At 39.8% G+C, this 17,500-nt stretch overlaps 1 protein-coding gene across 5 annotated transcripts in view; it reads right to left on the reverse strand.

Annotated features, from left to right (window-relative positions):
- LOC123513014 overlaps positions 1-17,500 on the reverse strand; it is a 363,536-nt gene that overhangs the window by 10,239 nt on the left and 335,797 nt on the right. For all 5 annotated transcript variants that reach the window (XM_045269820.1, XM_045269819.1, XM_045269822.1 and 2 more), the window contains 3 exons: positions 5,193-5,328; positions 1,288-1,421; positions 893-1,103 (listed from right to left, as the gene is read on the reverse strand). In XM_045269820.1, coding sequence (XP_045125755.1) covers positions 893-1,103; positions 1,288-1,421; positions 5,193-5,328 — 481 coding nt within the window. The remainder of the gene's footprint in view (positions 1-892; positions 1,104-1,287; positions 1,422-5,192; positions 5,329-17,500) is intronic.

The raw sequence follows: 17,500 nt of genomic DNA on the forward strand, positions 1-17,500 counted from the left end.
TTTTATGTGAAATAGTTGTGAGTTGCAATGACACGAGAGAGAGAGAGAGAGAGAGAGAGAGAGAGAGAGAGAGAGAGAGAGAGAGAGAGAGAGAGAGAGAGAGAGAGAGAGAGAGAGAGAGAGAGAGAGAGAGAGAGAGAGAGAGAGAGAGAGAGAGAGAGAGAGAGAGAGAGAGAGAGAGAGAGAGAGAGTGTGAAATGAATTACAAAGACATATATGATATAATGATAGAAGAAAATATAACACGAGGTAAAGAAAGAAATACAGTTGTACTGAATCAAACACTGACAAGCTTATGTAAGTTGCGACATAGCAGAGGCAGAATATGTTGTCAAGCGACAATGTGTTGCAATAAGAGTAAAGGCAGGTGCAACGTGACGGAAATTGAACTGAGATTATGACACGTGCTGATAAATTGCAATGATAGTAGAAACGTGCAAATAATAATAATAATTAAAAAAAAAAAAAAAAAAAAAAAAATATATATATATATATATATATATATATATATATATATATATATATATATATATATATATATATATATATATGCAAGCGAGTCGTCAAAAAAGTCACTTTAACTTATGAAGATGTCAAAGAACGGCGAGAGGTGCTACCTTGGCTAGATGAGTCACCTTTTACATTCACTTCCACTTTGTTTTGTCTTATCCTTCAGTTTCAGCTCTTCGGATCTCCTGATACTATATCCATTGACACGTTTTGTAAGAAAATTGTAATCCGGGTGGAGGAATAAGATAGAAGAACGCGCAAAACAAAATGAAGCTGAGAAAAATGTTGTTGGAGATCCAACTACGATTGAAGCAGAACAAAATTTGATTGCATTATTTCATGAAAATCTGTGTGTCTCTCTTTCTTTGTAATAAGGACGCACCCTGGAAGGACCTTTCCCAAGCCCTGAAGGTCTCCGGAATGGTGGTGTGGTGCGTCAGTCTCTCCGCGCCGATCTCCGCCACACACTTCACCCTCAGCACGCCTCTTTGGAAATGGTAAGGGCGCGCCACGAAAACCAACCGAGAGATCTGTGTCAGGAGGCCATCCTTGGACATGTAGGGCCTCTCTCTCGAGATTATATTCTGCGGCGCCTGCGTCAGAAGAAGGAAAGCTTGTGTCAATCCATCACCCCGGAAAAAAAAAACATATATACATAAAGAAAAGTTGGTGTATCACAAAGAAAAAAAATATTTTGCGATAGAAATGAAATAAAGTAATAACTAATGCATCAAAGAAAGATAAAGGAAATCAAAAGTATCGGCAGCAGCATCTCACCGGCCTGCCGTTGATGCGCCAGGACAAGTGGGTTGGAGGGCGGGATGGGCTGGATGTGCACACGAGGTCCACGGTGTCATTCACGTGGTATCTCGACTTGCCTCCAGTGATGACAGGACCAGAGGTGGGCGGTTCTGGGGGCAAAAGAGAGAATGGCTGCCTTCAGGGACTCTGTAAGCATCTTTCATCACTATCCCTACCACCATTATCATCATCAACACCAGGTTGTACACTGTTATTCCAGTGCCTCGTTATTTGAAGAAATAATGAAGAAACATGGATAATTTGAGGTAATTTTAACAACAATAATACAGAGAGGCCAACCACTAAAGTCCAATCGTCTAATTGCGAATGGACGACGACAGGCTGCCAAAGAACATATACAACTTTGCACGAGACGCAACAAAACACTCATAAAACATTACAACAGAAAGGAACATTTTTGCAAGAAATAAAGAAAAATACGATATTTCTCGAAAGGATGGAATGCAGACGTCTCGTGCACCGCTGCTGACAGCTTCAAGAAGGGACGATGGTAAGATTTCAATGCAGTATTAATGGACACTTATTTTTCTTATACTTACAATCACAAAGAACAGCAAGACCTTTATGGTTCTCATTTCACAAAAAGAGAGAAAACCAGGTAAGAGAAAAATAAAGATGAAGGAAAAGCTAACTGAAAAAACACGATAACTTTTGAAGCAAGGCAATGAAAAAGAGGCAAGAAAGAGCTAGAAACTGTGGCATTGAATACGTCACATAAGATAAATAAAGTTGTGTGCAAGTAAAGAAGCTCAGCTAATAAGCCAAACAAGAGGACACATAACAAGGACATGCAGATCCAGACTAATTGAAAGAGTAAAAATAAGACAAAGAAACCAAGATGAAGTAAGCTGAGAGAGAGAGAGAGAGAGAGAGAGAGAGAGAGAGAGAGAGAGAGAGAGAGAGAGAGAGTAACTTGTACTGCAAAATGTTTCATGAAAAAAAAATAATGCTAGAGGCCTTCTTAATACCAGTATGAAATAGCTGGAGAACAAACAAACAACTTATAGAAAAAAGAAAATCTGTAAAAAAAAGCTAAATGAAACAAGCTACTTGAAAACAGATTTTCCTTGCATGTTATTAAACAATTAGGTAACAGAGGCTTACATTTTACTTTCACTTGCAACTGTCTGACATTGAAGATATGAAAAATGAATGGGTGAATGAAGTAAGTACATAAAGCAGGGCGACAAGGAAGGACAAGATACAAGAACACACACACACACACACACACACACACACACACACACACACACACACACACACACACACACACACACACACACACACACACACACAACTATATACGTAACATTCTGTGAAATAAAGATATACATTTAGAACAATCCACCAAGTTTGTATTTCAGGAAGTGTGTGTACATTATGTAGATAATTTTTCATAATCTTCAGTTAGGTACGAATGCGTCGACTCACATATAGTCTATTCCCTCAAGCACTAACAGCTGTCGTATCTAGTATGCTTCTATATTTCATTTCCTTATAAAAAAATTTCTATATAATTGTTTTCTATTGTACAAATCACAAAACACTAGTCTTTTCCTAAGCTCTCGAATAAAACGCTCCTGATATTGGTAGTCGGTAAACACCTGAGTAAATCTGAAGTGGTTTTGTTGCTTACCTAGTAAACGAAAACGTGTGACTCTGAAACTTCCTTCAGCACTTTCTTGTATACACGTTGTTGGCGGAAGAAAAGAACTGGGAGGAACGTCCTTCTATTCTCTCCTGTTGTTTACATTCACGAGTATCTCATTATTAGAGTACTCCAGCAGATACCCCAAGAGACATTAAGATTCTGTTCCTCCTGTGTAATCCAACAGTGATAAGTTCGCAAGGGAGGTATTATTCTACGAACCAAACCTTTGATGTAATAATGTGGGCGACCTTTAAACCTCCACATCCTAGTGGGTAGAAGGAGGAGCAGAGCAGTGACAGGAGCGTAGCACAAGTAAAATAATTGAAAGATGAGAGAGAGAGAGAGAGAGAGAGAGAGAGAGAGAGAGAGAGAGAGAGAGAGAGAGAGAGAGAGAGAGAGAGAGAGAGAGAGAGAGAGAGAGAGAGAGAGAGAGAGAGAGAGAGAGAGAGAGAGAGAGAGAGAGAGAGAGAGAGAGAGAGAGAGAGAGAGAGAGAGAGAGAGAGAGAGAGAGAGAGAGAGAGAGAGAGAGAGAGAGAGAGATTAACTGAGAAATATTTCCTCAGAAAGTTGTTGGCCTTGAAGGGGAAATCATAGTGTAACAGCGGAAAGGTTAACTATGTTGAGACACAATGAACCGGGGCGAGAATGATTCAGATATCTGGAAGGCATCATCCGCTGATCCATGAACACAGGGCAGGAAAATAAATTAGAACCATTACTGTACATTGTAAAAATAAAGCCGCCCAAGGGTCAGGTTAAGTTTATGTCTACCTATGGGCAAAATAATCTGGTCTAATTCAAAAGAAGCTGAGGTAGCAGATCTCCATATAATTCTGATGATGAACGGTCTATTATTCCCTAAAGAACGGTGCGTCTGATTTTCTGCATATAACGCGGAGAGCAATCAAGTATAAAAAAGAAAAAGAAAGCGTTAAAAAGAATAGTGCTCATAAAACCGTTCCCCAAAAAGAAACGAGAAGAATCTCCGAGAGAAAAGCCCATTTGCGTAGCTTTTGAAGTGTCTTGATACTCCTTTCTTGAAATAATTCGAGTTGTGGGTAGAAAAAAACACTAGAGGAAGAAAGTTTCAGTTAACCAGTAAACGGCATTAAGGAGTGAATATTCTCTTGCATTAGTAAAAGAGGACAAAATAAGTATAAGAATAAATACAGAATCTTGTGAAGAGAGACCGTACGAGATGCGAAGGCATACAATTAATTCATTAGGAAAAATATTACCCATGGAAATAATGACAGTATAGTGAGAGATGCAGCAGTGCAACGATGGGAGAGAGGATCAAGACAGCCTGTCGATGAGACGAAAAGTTTTTGACATCATCCAGTTTAGATGGGCTGTGTTAATTGAACCTCCCCTTATGTGCATGGGAACAATACTCCATACGTGGAATTTCAGAATTGTGATTTTTAGTAAAGGCATAAGATGTAGAGGAGGGAGTAACTTGAGTGTCACTAGAGGAGGGGAGGAGTTATCTGGGAAATTGTGTCATGTGGATAAGTGAAGGAAGTGAGGTAAAGCGGCACTGAATAACACTAGGTTTCTCCATCACGAATGTGAAACAATGGAAAGACCAGAAGTTAGGCAATAGTGTTAGCATCCGGTATGGAGGCGTTCATTCCTTACTCTTTCTTTGGAGCATTTAATTTTAGTATTTGAAAAAATAATAAATGGCAGCAGTGTAGACTACGAAGAAATGGGGGTTGAACGATCCGCTATAACAGCTCCTCTGTGTACTAAAAATAATAACAAGAAAATTAACTAGTTCGAAATCTATTACCTTGCAGCTGTAGCATTATGGAAAAATATGTATTACAAAAGCCTTAATTACTATAAAAACTGGTGAAAAACCCAGGTAAGTGATTGGAATATATATATATATATATATATATATATATATATATATATATATATATATATATATATATATATATATATATATATATATATATATACTATCCAACAACTGTTCAAACTCTCCAAACCTTCATTAGGAAATTCATTTAATTTATTTCAAGGTAGTCAACCATTACACCGCTAACCTATCTGAATGACAAATAGTTTAGTTCCTATGTACAAGGTCTATACTCTTATGCTACTTGCAGGTAATAAATCCTTCACTTGCCTTCTACTTGGTGTGCTCTACCACCCAGCTAGCTTTCCATTATCTCTAAGATCAGCATCCATTACTTACCAATTACTAGGAGACTCCCTCGCCCAGTCACCGTATTGAAGTCGGGACCCTCCGCCGACACCTCACACCTGTACTGCCCAGAAGTATTGAACCCAACCTGCTTCAGAACCAGACGCCCCGGTTGCGAGTTCTCCTCCTGTAACGCGTTGAGAGAGGAGGAGGAAAGTAAGAGGTGGGTGATATTTGAGCTACAGATAATAGGTGGAACGCTGAGAAGCAGGTGAAATAAGAGACAGTATCAAAATATAGATATCTGCCTGATTATGAAAGAACATGAAGGTAGCAAATAGATAAATATACAAAAGAAAAAATAAATCACAATGACTACATCACTTCCACCACCAATATTGTGACAACTAACACTAACGAAAAAAATATAATAAAATAACGTTAAATGTACTTTTTCTCAATCTCCAACCACCTTGACTCACTTAAGGCGGCGTCACACTAGCACTTTTCCGTCTTCTTTTTCCGTCAATTTTCTGACGACTGTCAACTTTTGCAGACGGTGGCCGTCACACACAAGCTTGCTTCCGCCTTTGCCGCGCTTGTCGATTGTAAACAAACATGGCTCCTCATTCACCCCAGCAAGCCGCGGCTTTTTTGCACCTTATAATGTAATCAGCTGTTCTGTGATCCCAAAGGCAACGGTGACCTCTAATACTCTCTATGAGAAATTCGTCAGTGTGTTTTGTCCACTGCTCATCTTGGCCAGCTACTTGGAAGTTGCCTTGAAATATTCAAAAGCATCGCACATTCGCACTCCTGAAATGTACACAAACAACTGTGGAACTTTTCATTGCTAGGCTAGAAGAAAAAAAAATATGTACACAAATATATATTCATCAACTCATTTAAATTTCATGCCATGATAATAGCATTCTTCCGTTTAACAAGAAATTTTTTTTTTAATAAAAATGTTGATTAGAAACCATAGTTCTTATTTTGACTAAAAATTGGCGCTAGACGAAAACGATGCGTTCCGTCTGACTCAAGACGACGGAAAGAGTTGACGGAAGAGTAAAAAGACGACGGAAATCGCCTGAGACGACGGAAAAAGTGCTAGTGTGACGCCGTCTTTACTGGCTGCCTGACTTCGAAATTTTCTAACGCAAATCCGTGATGAATAAAGACTCCACAACGTGTTCTCTGGGATGTGAATGAAACAACACATTTGGCGGTTCACAAAAGGATGAAGAGGAAGAGTATCACTTTGAATCCCAGGCAGCGATGTGGAGCGTAAACACGGCATGAGCTTATTACCTCCTGAAGCCTTAGGTTGAAAAGAGAGAGAGAGAGAGAGAGAGAGAGAGAGAGAGAGAGAGAGAGAGAGAGAGAGAGAGAGAGAGAGAGAGAGAGAGAGAGAGATATTCACCGTCTTTTCGTTTATCCAGGTGAACAATACATCAATTATATCAAAATGAAAATTCCGTATATGATAAAACTTCAGTAGTCTTCATTTGATTTTTCTGGTAGAATCATCGCCAAAAGTTCACGTGTTGTCTTTTCCACTATTTTAATCATTGCTTCTTAACCCATTCAATACTGAGACGCATTTTAACCTTGAAGATTAATGGCCAGAGTCTTCACTATTTTCATCTCTCCACATGAGTTTATGAAGCTGTATAAAGTCACCAAATAGTTAGCAGAATGAATATGAAAATGAGTCATGGTACAGAAGGGGTTAATCGTGAATTCCCTGATGTGTTGCTGGTCACTTACAGAATCTGACAGCTTAGAGTCAAAGAAGGTAAAAGGAATTACGACTGAAGGAAAACATAAAGAAAAAAAAAAAAAACTGAGAATGGGATGTTACAAGACTTCTGACACTGGCCGCCCTCTAATGCACTGATAGTCACTTTAAGGTTTCTAAGAATAAAAGAGGAACTAAGACTGAATAGAAAAAAACATCAAATCCCGTAAAACTGAGGATGACATGTTGCAGCAGTTCTGACCGTGATTCCATATACCTCTTCTAACACATCCACCGGTGCATCATATATCACCATCTCTTTTTTTTCTTTCTTCAACTTCATACTCCTACTGTGACACTTTTTATTAAGTTTTCTAGACAAAAACTTGCACTTACGCCGTCATCTCTTGTCTATATATACATTTAAAATCCACCTTTTACTCCAAATCCTCCACTTATGATGCAATTTCTCGTCTAGTCATTCTGCAAACACTAAATTCTTTCTTTAAACGTGTGTAAAAAACATAATTTCCTTCTCTAGCTTCTGATGCACGTCCCTTTTATTTTCGTGTACGTCTTCCTAACACAGCTCAAAACCTACACGACAACATTTAATCCTAGCTTTACCAAATCCCTAGTCGACCATTTCAAGAGAGTGTTTTCCTTCTGCCACAAAAGCATCCTTGACTCTTGCCACTTTCAATCCTTCCCAGCTTCTCCGCCAAACACTTTCCTCCAAGCAACACACGGAAGGTAAGAAACGGGAGGCGCAGATTTATGTGAGAAGCAGTTTGGATAGCACAAAGAGGGATGAAAGGAATGGAAGAAGGGTGGGATGGAGGGATGAAATGTATAATTCGTAATAGTGTCTTTGGAAATTATTCATGCGAAGCAAAGCAAATGTTGTGGGGTAGGTGTGTTTGCCCGACCAGCGAGCTAGTATGTGATCACTCGTAGCCACTAAACCCAGCCCCACCACGATCATTTGGTTGGGTGGATGCGAGAGAGAGAGAGAGAGAGAGAGAGAGAGAGAGAGAGAGAGAGAGAGAGAGAGAGAGATGTGACGTTACCTCCTGGCTCTATAACTGCGTCTGAAGCTCTGGGAGGAGAGAAGGGTAAAAAAAAAAAAAAAGGAAAATTGAAGGGATATAGTATGTGAATTATTAAAGTTGGAAAGATAAAGTAGGAAAGCATATAATACTAATATTCTGGATACTGGAAGGTATTGTGAAAAGTGGATAGCGAGAGAGGGAAGCATGTTAAAAATGAATTTCAATGTTGCCAATACTATGCCTACTGGAAATTGAATAACGGGAAGGAAGAGGAAAAGAAAACTGAGTTGCGACGTAAAGTTTGCGAGAGAGAGAGAGAGAGAGAGAGAGAGAGAGAGAGAGAGAGAGAGAGAGAGAGAGAGAGAGAGAGAGAGAGAGAGAGAGAGAGAGAGAGAGAGAGAGACGTGTTTTCGAGATATTCGCCATATACATATGAGGGAAGTTTCAAGACATTTTTCCCTGACTTTTGGCTAATTCTATTTTAATCATGAAGTGAACTGGCAATCCAAGTGGGCCTTTTTTTTTTATATCTTTTATTACCCTTGGCCATTTTCCCTTCTTGCCTTAAAAAAAAAAAAAAGAACAATTACACCCATACATGCGGTTGCGTTAAAAAGTTCCCTGATGTCTTTTCTAGAAATTGACTGAGACCAGGGATGAGAGAATGCTGGAGATCGGCGGGTGGCTGGCGTAGCGGTGAGGTGATGGAGTAGCAGGGCAGGCATTACAACGTTACACTGTGATGGCACGCGGCTTTCTGCGAGCGTTTCATCACCCCACCACCGACACACTCAAGCCAGGCGATTACGGGAAGGAAATTATTACGAAGAGAGACGTGTGGATCTGTTAGTTAATGCTTACACACTCATTTAATCACACACACACACACACACACACACACACACACACACACACACACAAATTTCTAGGTTAAGTTTATCCATAGTTAGGTTAAGCATTTTTAGTTCATTGTGGTAATGTGCCCCCCCCCCCTGTACATTTTCAGTGTATTTTTTTTTACATTGCCTAATTAATAAACCGTTTATTATTATTATTATTATTATTACACACACACACACAGAGAGAGAGAGAGAGAGAGAGAGTCAGGAGTAAGACACAGAAGCTCAGAATAATACAAATAAATACCAAACTTCCGGCCTGTTAACCCTTACATGCTTTGAAGAGAAGAGAAGAATATTCCCTGAGATTCATTTCATCTCTAACAAATTCGATTGGGAGTCAAAATATCATCCATGCAAGAAGCTCATCTCACTCCTTTTGTTCCAGTGTTACTAATCAGACACCTTACAACTAGTCACATTAACCCCTTCAGTACCATGACGCGTTTCCATATTCATTCTGCTTACAATTTGGTGATTTGATACAGCTTCAGAAACTTATGTGAGGGAAACTGTGGTCATTAATTTTCTGACCTCCATAGACACTTCCTAATGTCAATGAAATGATATAACCGTACAGAAAACTCAAGGTAAACAAGCGTCCTAGTACTGAACGGGTTAAAAGAACGAGCAGTATGAAGATTTGAGGCCAAGTTCAGAAACCATTTCTCGCAAAGCAGGAAACTTTACCAAGGCTTCAGTGAAGTATGCGAGGATAGATTCTCAAAATTCTTATTCCGTGGCTGTGCAAGAGAAGATGTGAAACAGGAGTGACCTTCAAACAACACATAATTGTCTATTACATGGATTGGTGACGTCACTTCTACTGTAGTGACGTCACTTCTACTAGTATTCGGTCGATGAAGGACTTTTCAACTCTCTCTCTCTCTCTCTCTCTCTCTCTCTCTCTCTCTCTCTCTCTCTTTCGGTTGACGAATTGACTGAATTATTAATTCCCGTGAAGGGTCGGTATGTTACTCTTTAATTATTAAAATAATTTACGTCTGGGTAATTTAGATACACGTCTTTCTGAGTCAAAGAGGAAGGGAGTTAATTACTGGAGCTTTTCCTTCCCCAAGAGAAACAGCCATGTCAACAACACCAACAATAACTACTACTACTACTACTTCTACTACTGCTACTACTACTACTACTACTACTATTACAATTACTACTACTACCACTACCACTACTACTACTACTACTACTACTACTACTACTACTACCACTACCTACTACTACTACTACTACTACTGCTACTATTACTACCACTACTTCTACTACTACAACTACTACTGTTACTATTACTACTACTACTTCTACAATCAGCACACGTACTATACCAAATACTCATAAATAAGAAGCAAATTAACAAGAACAAAAATAAAACACAACAGGAACCACAAGAACAGTAGCAACAGCAGTAACACCAACGCTAGCAGCAACAACAACACAAAAAAAAAAAAAAAAAAAAAAATAATAATCGCTACTACAACTAACACTGTACGAATAATAAAATGAATAACATAACCTACAAAAAAATAAAAAAAGAACTAAATGAACAATAATAAAATAGAACAACTGGAACAACGGCAACAACTCTACATAATGTTAACGTAAACAAATGTAATCAAAACAACGAAAACAACAAAAATAACAGGAACAATTTTTCGAACTAGGGAGTAAATATTCCATCAGTGTTTTCAAATTCAGTATGTTCATTTATCAATTAACTTTATTTTATTTAGTTATTTATGTAAAAGCAAAGGTCATGGATGGCGGATTCCCAGCTCTCGAGGGTTCAGAGTGTCAGGTCTTGAGGCTTCGGGACTTCGGGGATTCGGGGCTTCGGATGGTTGGGGTTCGGAGTCTCCCAGGTCTGACACGTCTCGAGGAATATCAATATTAAACACGATACGAGGCTGGGCGATAAAAAACACGACCCAGGTATACGCTCTCTCTCTCTCTCTCTCTCTCTCTCTCTCTCTCCACATGTCTGTTTACCTCTTATCTCTCTCTCTCTCTCTCTCTCTCTGATATTTTTCTTTCTCTTGTCACTTTTGTCTCTTACATTTAATTTCTCTCCTTTTTCTCAGTTTTCTTCGTCTCTGTGGTGCTCTTCCTTCTCTTCTTCCTCTCCTCTTCTTCCCTCACGCCAAGCCGGCACATCCAAATCATTCTCTCTCTCCCCTCTGGGCCTATAACTTCCCCATATCTTAATAGCTATAGTGCCACAAGGGAGCAAAACAGCGTCTCTCTCTCTCTCTCTCTCTCTCTCTCTCTCTCTTTCCTTTTTTCTGTCGTTGATTTGTTGTCCTTTTCAGTGTTTTCCATTTCGTTCCTCCTTTTCTTCCTCTTCGTTATCACAAGTGCTCCCATCATGCTTATCGTGAAAGACACACACACACACACACACACACACACACACACACACACACACACACACACAGTCACGCTCTCTCGATATACCCAAATTTTGATCCTCTCTCCGTTCTCTATCTTTCTTTTCTTTCTCTCTCTTCTTTGTCTTCCTTCCTAATACTTATCCTCTCGCGTCACTTCCTCTTCCAGTCCTCTTGTCTTCCTCCTCCTCCTCCTCCTCCTCCTCCTCCTCCTCCTCGCATCACGAATATTGGGCCGTATAAGAAAATCACAAGGACTCAGGAGACGTATGGGTTAAAAATAGGATGGAAAAGCTGATTGTTCCGCATTACTTGAAGGTTCCGAAACGAGGCCACCTTTCCACGCTGCAGTCACTCCACTGTCACCAAACCAAACACAGGTATTGGTAGGAAGGTGGTGGCGTTGCTTTCTCTCTCTGTCTCTCTTTCTTTCTCTGTCTGATTATCTCTGTCTGTCTGTCTGTCTATGTCTGTCTGCTTGTCTGTCTGTCTGTCTCTCTCTCTCTCTCTCTCTCTCTCTCTCTCTCTCTCTCTCTCTCTCTCTCTCTCTCTCTCTCTCTCTCTCTCTCTCTCTCTCTTGCCACTAAAAGAATTAACATGAAAGTACATACGAATGAATTAACCCCTTCAGTACTGAGATGCGTTTTTACCACGAGTTTGGTTATGATTAGACGATTTTATTTACATTAGGAAGGATCTATGGAGGTCAGAAGATTAATGGCCACAGTCTTCACTATTTTAATCCCCACATAATTTTCTGAAGCTGTGTAAAATCACCAAATAGTAAGTAAAATGAATATGGAAATGCGTCATGGCACTGAAGATGTTAAGAACGATTAAGTCAATAACCAAACAAATAATGAAATCCGACAGTACATATGTGAGTAAGTTTATTGGTTAGTAAGGAATTGAAAAGTAAAAGAAGTAAGGAGCAAAATAAAGGTGTCAGTAGAAAGTCTCTCTCTCTCTCTCTCTCTCTCTCTCTCTCTCTCTCTCTCTCTCTCTCTCTCTCTCTCTCTCTCTCTCTCTCTCTCTCTCTCTCTCTCTCTCTCTCTCTTGTTCCCAGTGCATCGTCTCTAATAATTGGCTTAGAGTTTTCAATCCCTCCCTGGAACTCACTTTGCCGTCCTCTACTCCTCCCTCCACCTCACTGCTCCTTCTCCTCCCTCCTCTTTCTCCTCCTCCTCCACCTCCTCCCCAGGGTACTTATGGTCTCAAGGGCACTAAGGGTCTTCCGCCTCAGTAGTTTCTTTCGGGGAACAACGCTTTTTATTTCCAGGACTCGCAGTAGACATGGATAATCAACGTATATAAATAATTGAATAAAGGCCTCAGCAAGATAAAGAACGTTAGGAAAAAGTTACAAGTGATGTATATATTGCCAGCGACGATCTCTCTCTCTCTCTCTCTCTCTCATTGAATTTTGAGTGTGTGTATGAGAGAGAGAGAGAGAGAGAGAGAGAGAGAGAGAGAGAGAGAGAGAGAGAGAGAGAGAGAGAGAGAGAGAGAGAGAGAGTTCATAGGTATTTTCTTTTTATCTCAAAACAATTATTAACAATGTACAACGTCATGTAAGACAAAACCATAACACAGATACAGAAAAGTAAATTTGTACTGAAATGTCACATAGTTTTTTTTTTGTTTTCAGACTTTTTTGGTGCTCGAGATAATTATTAACAGGGGACAGAATAATAACAAAATAGTAAATGAAATAAAACAAAGTCTTTAATCCAACACGACATGAGTCACTACATATTTTGAATACCAGCAGAAGATTTACTGTGACATTTTCCACAGTCATAAGTTTAGAGATTATTCCCAGCCGCTCACTCACCGCACTTTTATCTAATTTTCTGCAATGTGACTGACAACTTGACATTTCACGAAGTTACTTGCATTACTGACTCGATTAAAAAGTAACATCTCATCATATTTCAAACACTTTTTTTTTTATACCATGTGGGCTTTTCACGGGAATTTATGGGCTAAAGGGGATACTGTTTAGGGTACCTCCTATCTCAAAGCCCACCCGCTAGGAAACCGTTGCCCTGAGTGAGGAAGCCCAACCTACACTCGAACCGTGGACAGGATTCGAACCCGTGCGCTTGGAGACCCCTCGGACCCCAAAGCACGCATGGTTCCACTGTACCACGGCGGCATGCAGTACTGATATATTCCTTTTTTCTAACAATGACGATGCCAAGGAATGTCTCTCCTATGGTTTTCTCATCTTGTAAAGCCACACCCATCACGAGGCTTAGCTAGGCCATGGGTTCCTTTTCTTTATAAATTTATAGGTTTTATATCTTCTTGCTTCTTGTTTTTATCTGTTTACGACAAATGAATCTTGTTTTCCTGGTGACGTGTTCTTATTAATTGCATTTCCTTCTATCTCTGCATTCTTCCTTATGTTCTTTTCCATATAATATGAAAATTCTACTTCTTTTTATTAGGTGTGTGTGTGTGTGTGTGTGTGTGTGTGTGTGTGTGTGTGTGTGTGTGTGTGTGTGTGTGTGTGTGAGAGAGAGAGAGAGAGAGAGAGAGAGAGAGAGAGAGAGAGAGAGAGAGAGAGAGAGAGAGAGAGAGAGAGAGAGAGAGAGAGAGAGAGAGAGAGAGAGAGAGAGAGAGAGAGACTACTTGTTTCTCCTTTTCAACACTTTGGCTCCTGCCTTTACCTTCTTTATCCTTTAACATTTCTACCTTCCTAGCAGACCTTTACCTCTTCCCTCCTTTTCCTTAATAGCTCCTTTTTACGATTCAACCTACTCCTACCTTCCTCCCCTTCTTCCACCTCGTTCTCCTCTCCGTCTTGCCTCCTGTGTCGCTGATCCCTCCTATCCGTGCTTTTCTCCTGGTTCCTCCTACCTTCACCATAAATCCCGCTCACCTCTCCGTCCCCATCCACAGACTTTGCCTACTACTTTCCTTCCCTCGTCGCACACCTCAACCTTCCCTTCCTTGCCAAACACAGACGCATCGATCCCGGCCTTACAATTTACAGGAGCACGGATGAAGTTGTGTGAGTTGAGTTTCTTACCCTTCAAGGTCCTGTAGGTGGGAGTTCGGGTGAAATGTAACCCTAGTTTTTCTGTTATTTATTCTGATTTTGTACTAAGAGATGAAGGGAGTGTTGCGTTTGTCAGGTGAAAACATTGCATACAGAGAGAGAGAGAGAGAGAGAGAGAGAGAGAGAGAGAGAGAGAGAGAGAGAGAGAGAGAGAGAGAGAGAGAGAGAGAGAGAGAGAGAGAATTCAAGGGTAATGATGTGCGAAAGGCCGTGTGTGTGTGTGTGTGTGTGTGTGTGTGTGTGTGTGTGTGTGTGTGTGTGTGTGTGTGTGTGTGTGTGTGTGTGTGTGTGTGTGTGTGTGTGAGTGTGTGTGTATGCATGCGTGCGCGCAGTTCCATCGAATATGCAGCATTCTCTCTCTCTCTCTCTCTCTCTCTCTCTCTCTCTCTCTCTCTCTCTCTCTCTCACTATGGGACAACTTGCCTTAAGAACACCAAGGTTATTCACGCCATCGATCAAACATTCCTTTACATCGACACCAAACACTGCAAACTCACGCCATCTACGCCACATTACCAACCCGAGTAGCATTTACATCCTTTCCTACAAACAAGTATCAGTATATCATGTCTTTCACTCTAAACATTCCTTTAATATCATAGTAATCAATGTAGCATAATTATAAAGGGAAAGATCTGCAATTATTTATTTATCTTTTTCAGTTTCACGCTCACTTGCTTGCCTTGTGAGAGAAATAAGTTTTTCTTTTTTTTTTTTTTGACGGGAGCGTAGCAGAGTATCCTTTTTCTTTTCTGTCTTATCCTTACTTGGTCCCTTTTACCTCAGAACAATGTCCAGTAAAGTGTTAAAGTTTTCTAGTGTGTTTTTTTTTCCGATCCCCTTAAAAAGAATGAACCCGTAATCTTTCACTGTCTCCTAATTCGCCGCCGCTTCTCTTATCTAACTTGCGGGATATTTACTGAAGACTTTCCCTCTGCGTCTATACAAGTGGAAAACAGAAATGCCTCTTCCCCCTTCCTCCTCCTCCTCCTCCTCTTCCTCTTACTCCTACTCCTACTTCTTCCTCTCTCCCTTCAAAACTTTTAACGATACGAGAATCTGTACATAGTTTCTTGGTTAACTTTATTTTTTTTTGTTACTCCTTACTTTATTTTCTGTTACTCCTGCAACCTGACCTGAGAAAGCACAACACAATTCCTATTTTTCCTTTCTTTATGCAAATAAATGATCTATTTTATGGGAGATTCCTCAATCTTCATTTACTATAACAGTGGATGATCGAGACTGTCATGCAATCTCTAAAATGGGCATGAAAAAATTCTTATTGCAATTAAGAATACATACTAGTTACACAGGAAGTCAAGTGTAATATCTACATTAGCAGTAAGTGTAGATAAAAGTAGGTAGAAGGATGCATCCTTTACTCTACAACATTTTATTTATTCATTTTTTTTTAATTATGTTATCGTAATTTTTTTTTTCTTTCCCCTTCCCCTCATCGGTTCTGTCTCAGCCCACGCACGATGCTTGCTGCACTATTCTATCGTTCTAAGTTTCTCCAGGGAACATCACGTCAAGTATCTGAATAACACACGTCAAATGAAGCTGAACGGAACACCGTTATAACTTTATATATATACCGTTATAGCTTTCCCTCTACAGCTTACTAATGCGAATAGAGGAAAGAAAAGGAAATGTCACTTGTTAGAGATTATTTCTGCCAATAAAGAAAAAAACAAAACTGTCTCTTGTTACAGCTTGTTAATCGATTAATGAAAAGGAGGAAAATTGTCATTCGTTACAATAAATGCTTATGAAAAAAGTCAAACGTATGGTTTTAGAAAAAAATGGATTGTCGTTTAAACAGTAGATAAAATCGTCACTCTAGAAGAATAGAAAAAAAAAAAACGATTAAAATAGAAAAATGATAGTGTGGTGCGTCAGATCCCCAAAACACACTTCAAAGAAAAAAGCAGAAAAAAGAATCACCTACAGAACTGAACGACAATATTCTCGTAAAAAGGTGATTAATATCAAAAGAAGGAAAGCGAATCAATTGATCCATAAAGTTTTAAATATCCAACCTATGAATTTGTTAGAGATATAAATGCCACACGAACCTTGGTGCAGAGAACTAAAGAGAGGACACTAGGAGAGAAAGCCAAGCAAACAGACCCCAGCACAAAGCATTCTCGGCCCATTACCAAAATTCTTTCCACTGAATGAAGCGAACACGTGGAACTCAGGTGTGCTGCTTGACATGATAGAGCGGATTAAAAAGACAAAGGGGAAAAATAGTGTTTAATTAATATGTTTTTCTAGCTATTATTTTCATTTATCTATCTTCCTTAATGATAATATCTCACACTCTTCCTTTCGCTACACCGCTACAGCCATGTCGAACCTCACTGCGTCCTTCTGGCGTGACACTAAAAATACGTAAGATAAAATGAAAGATCAAACGAGAGCGTGATGGATGTGTAAATGTATGTATGTTTTTCTGTACACATAATATACATTGTCTGGTTTTCAATATGTACGTTTATACATTATGTTACGTTATGTTGTGTGTTTGTGTGTGTGGTATATGTATATGTATGTACTGCATGTGCACATTCACTAGTTTTGTTTGATCTATGTAAAATTATCATAGCAAAAGGTTATGAAACACACACACACACACACACACACACACACACACACACACACACACACACACACACACACACACACACACACACACACACACACACACACACACACACACACACACACACACACACACACACACACACACTCACACGGTACACCACAAGACACAATTCTTCCGCTCCTCTCTCTCCTAATTGGACAGGACTGGCTTTCATCCCAGTCCTGAGATCCAATTACAAATACTATCAAAAGGGAGGCTGTTATCCATGCTCATACCTGGCACGCAAACACGAATCCTCCACCAGCCATTTTTCGAAGACACGCCAAATGGAAGACTGCGCATAATATTAACACTACCGCGACGGAAAGCCAAAATGAGTTACTTTTGAACCAGCAAGCGTGTGTGTAATGGAGAGGCAGACATAGAGGTATATACACACAGAAAAGCTCGTGTAGAAAGAGAAGCTTGACTGGATAGCTATTGAAATTTACAAGGAAAGGTGGAGAGGAGGTGAAGAGGGAAGTGGGTAAGAGTAGGGTGGAGTTTCACGAGAAGGTAATGGAAGGGGGGGTAGTGGAGAG

Source organism: Portunus trituberculatus, chromosome 35 (assembly GCF_017591435.1).
Source record: "Portunus trituberculatus isolate SZX2019 chromosome 35, ASM1759143v1, whole genome shotgun sequence".
NCBI lineage: Eukaryota > Metazoa > Arthropoda > Malacostraca > Decapoda > Portunidae > Portunus > Portunus trituberculatus.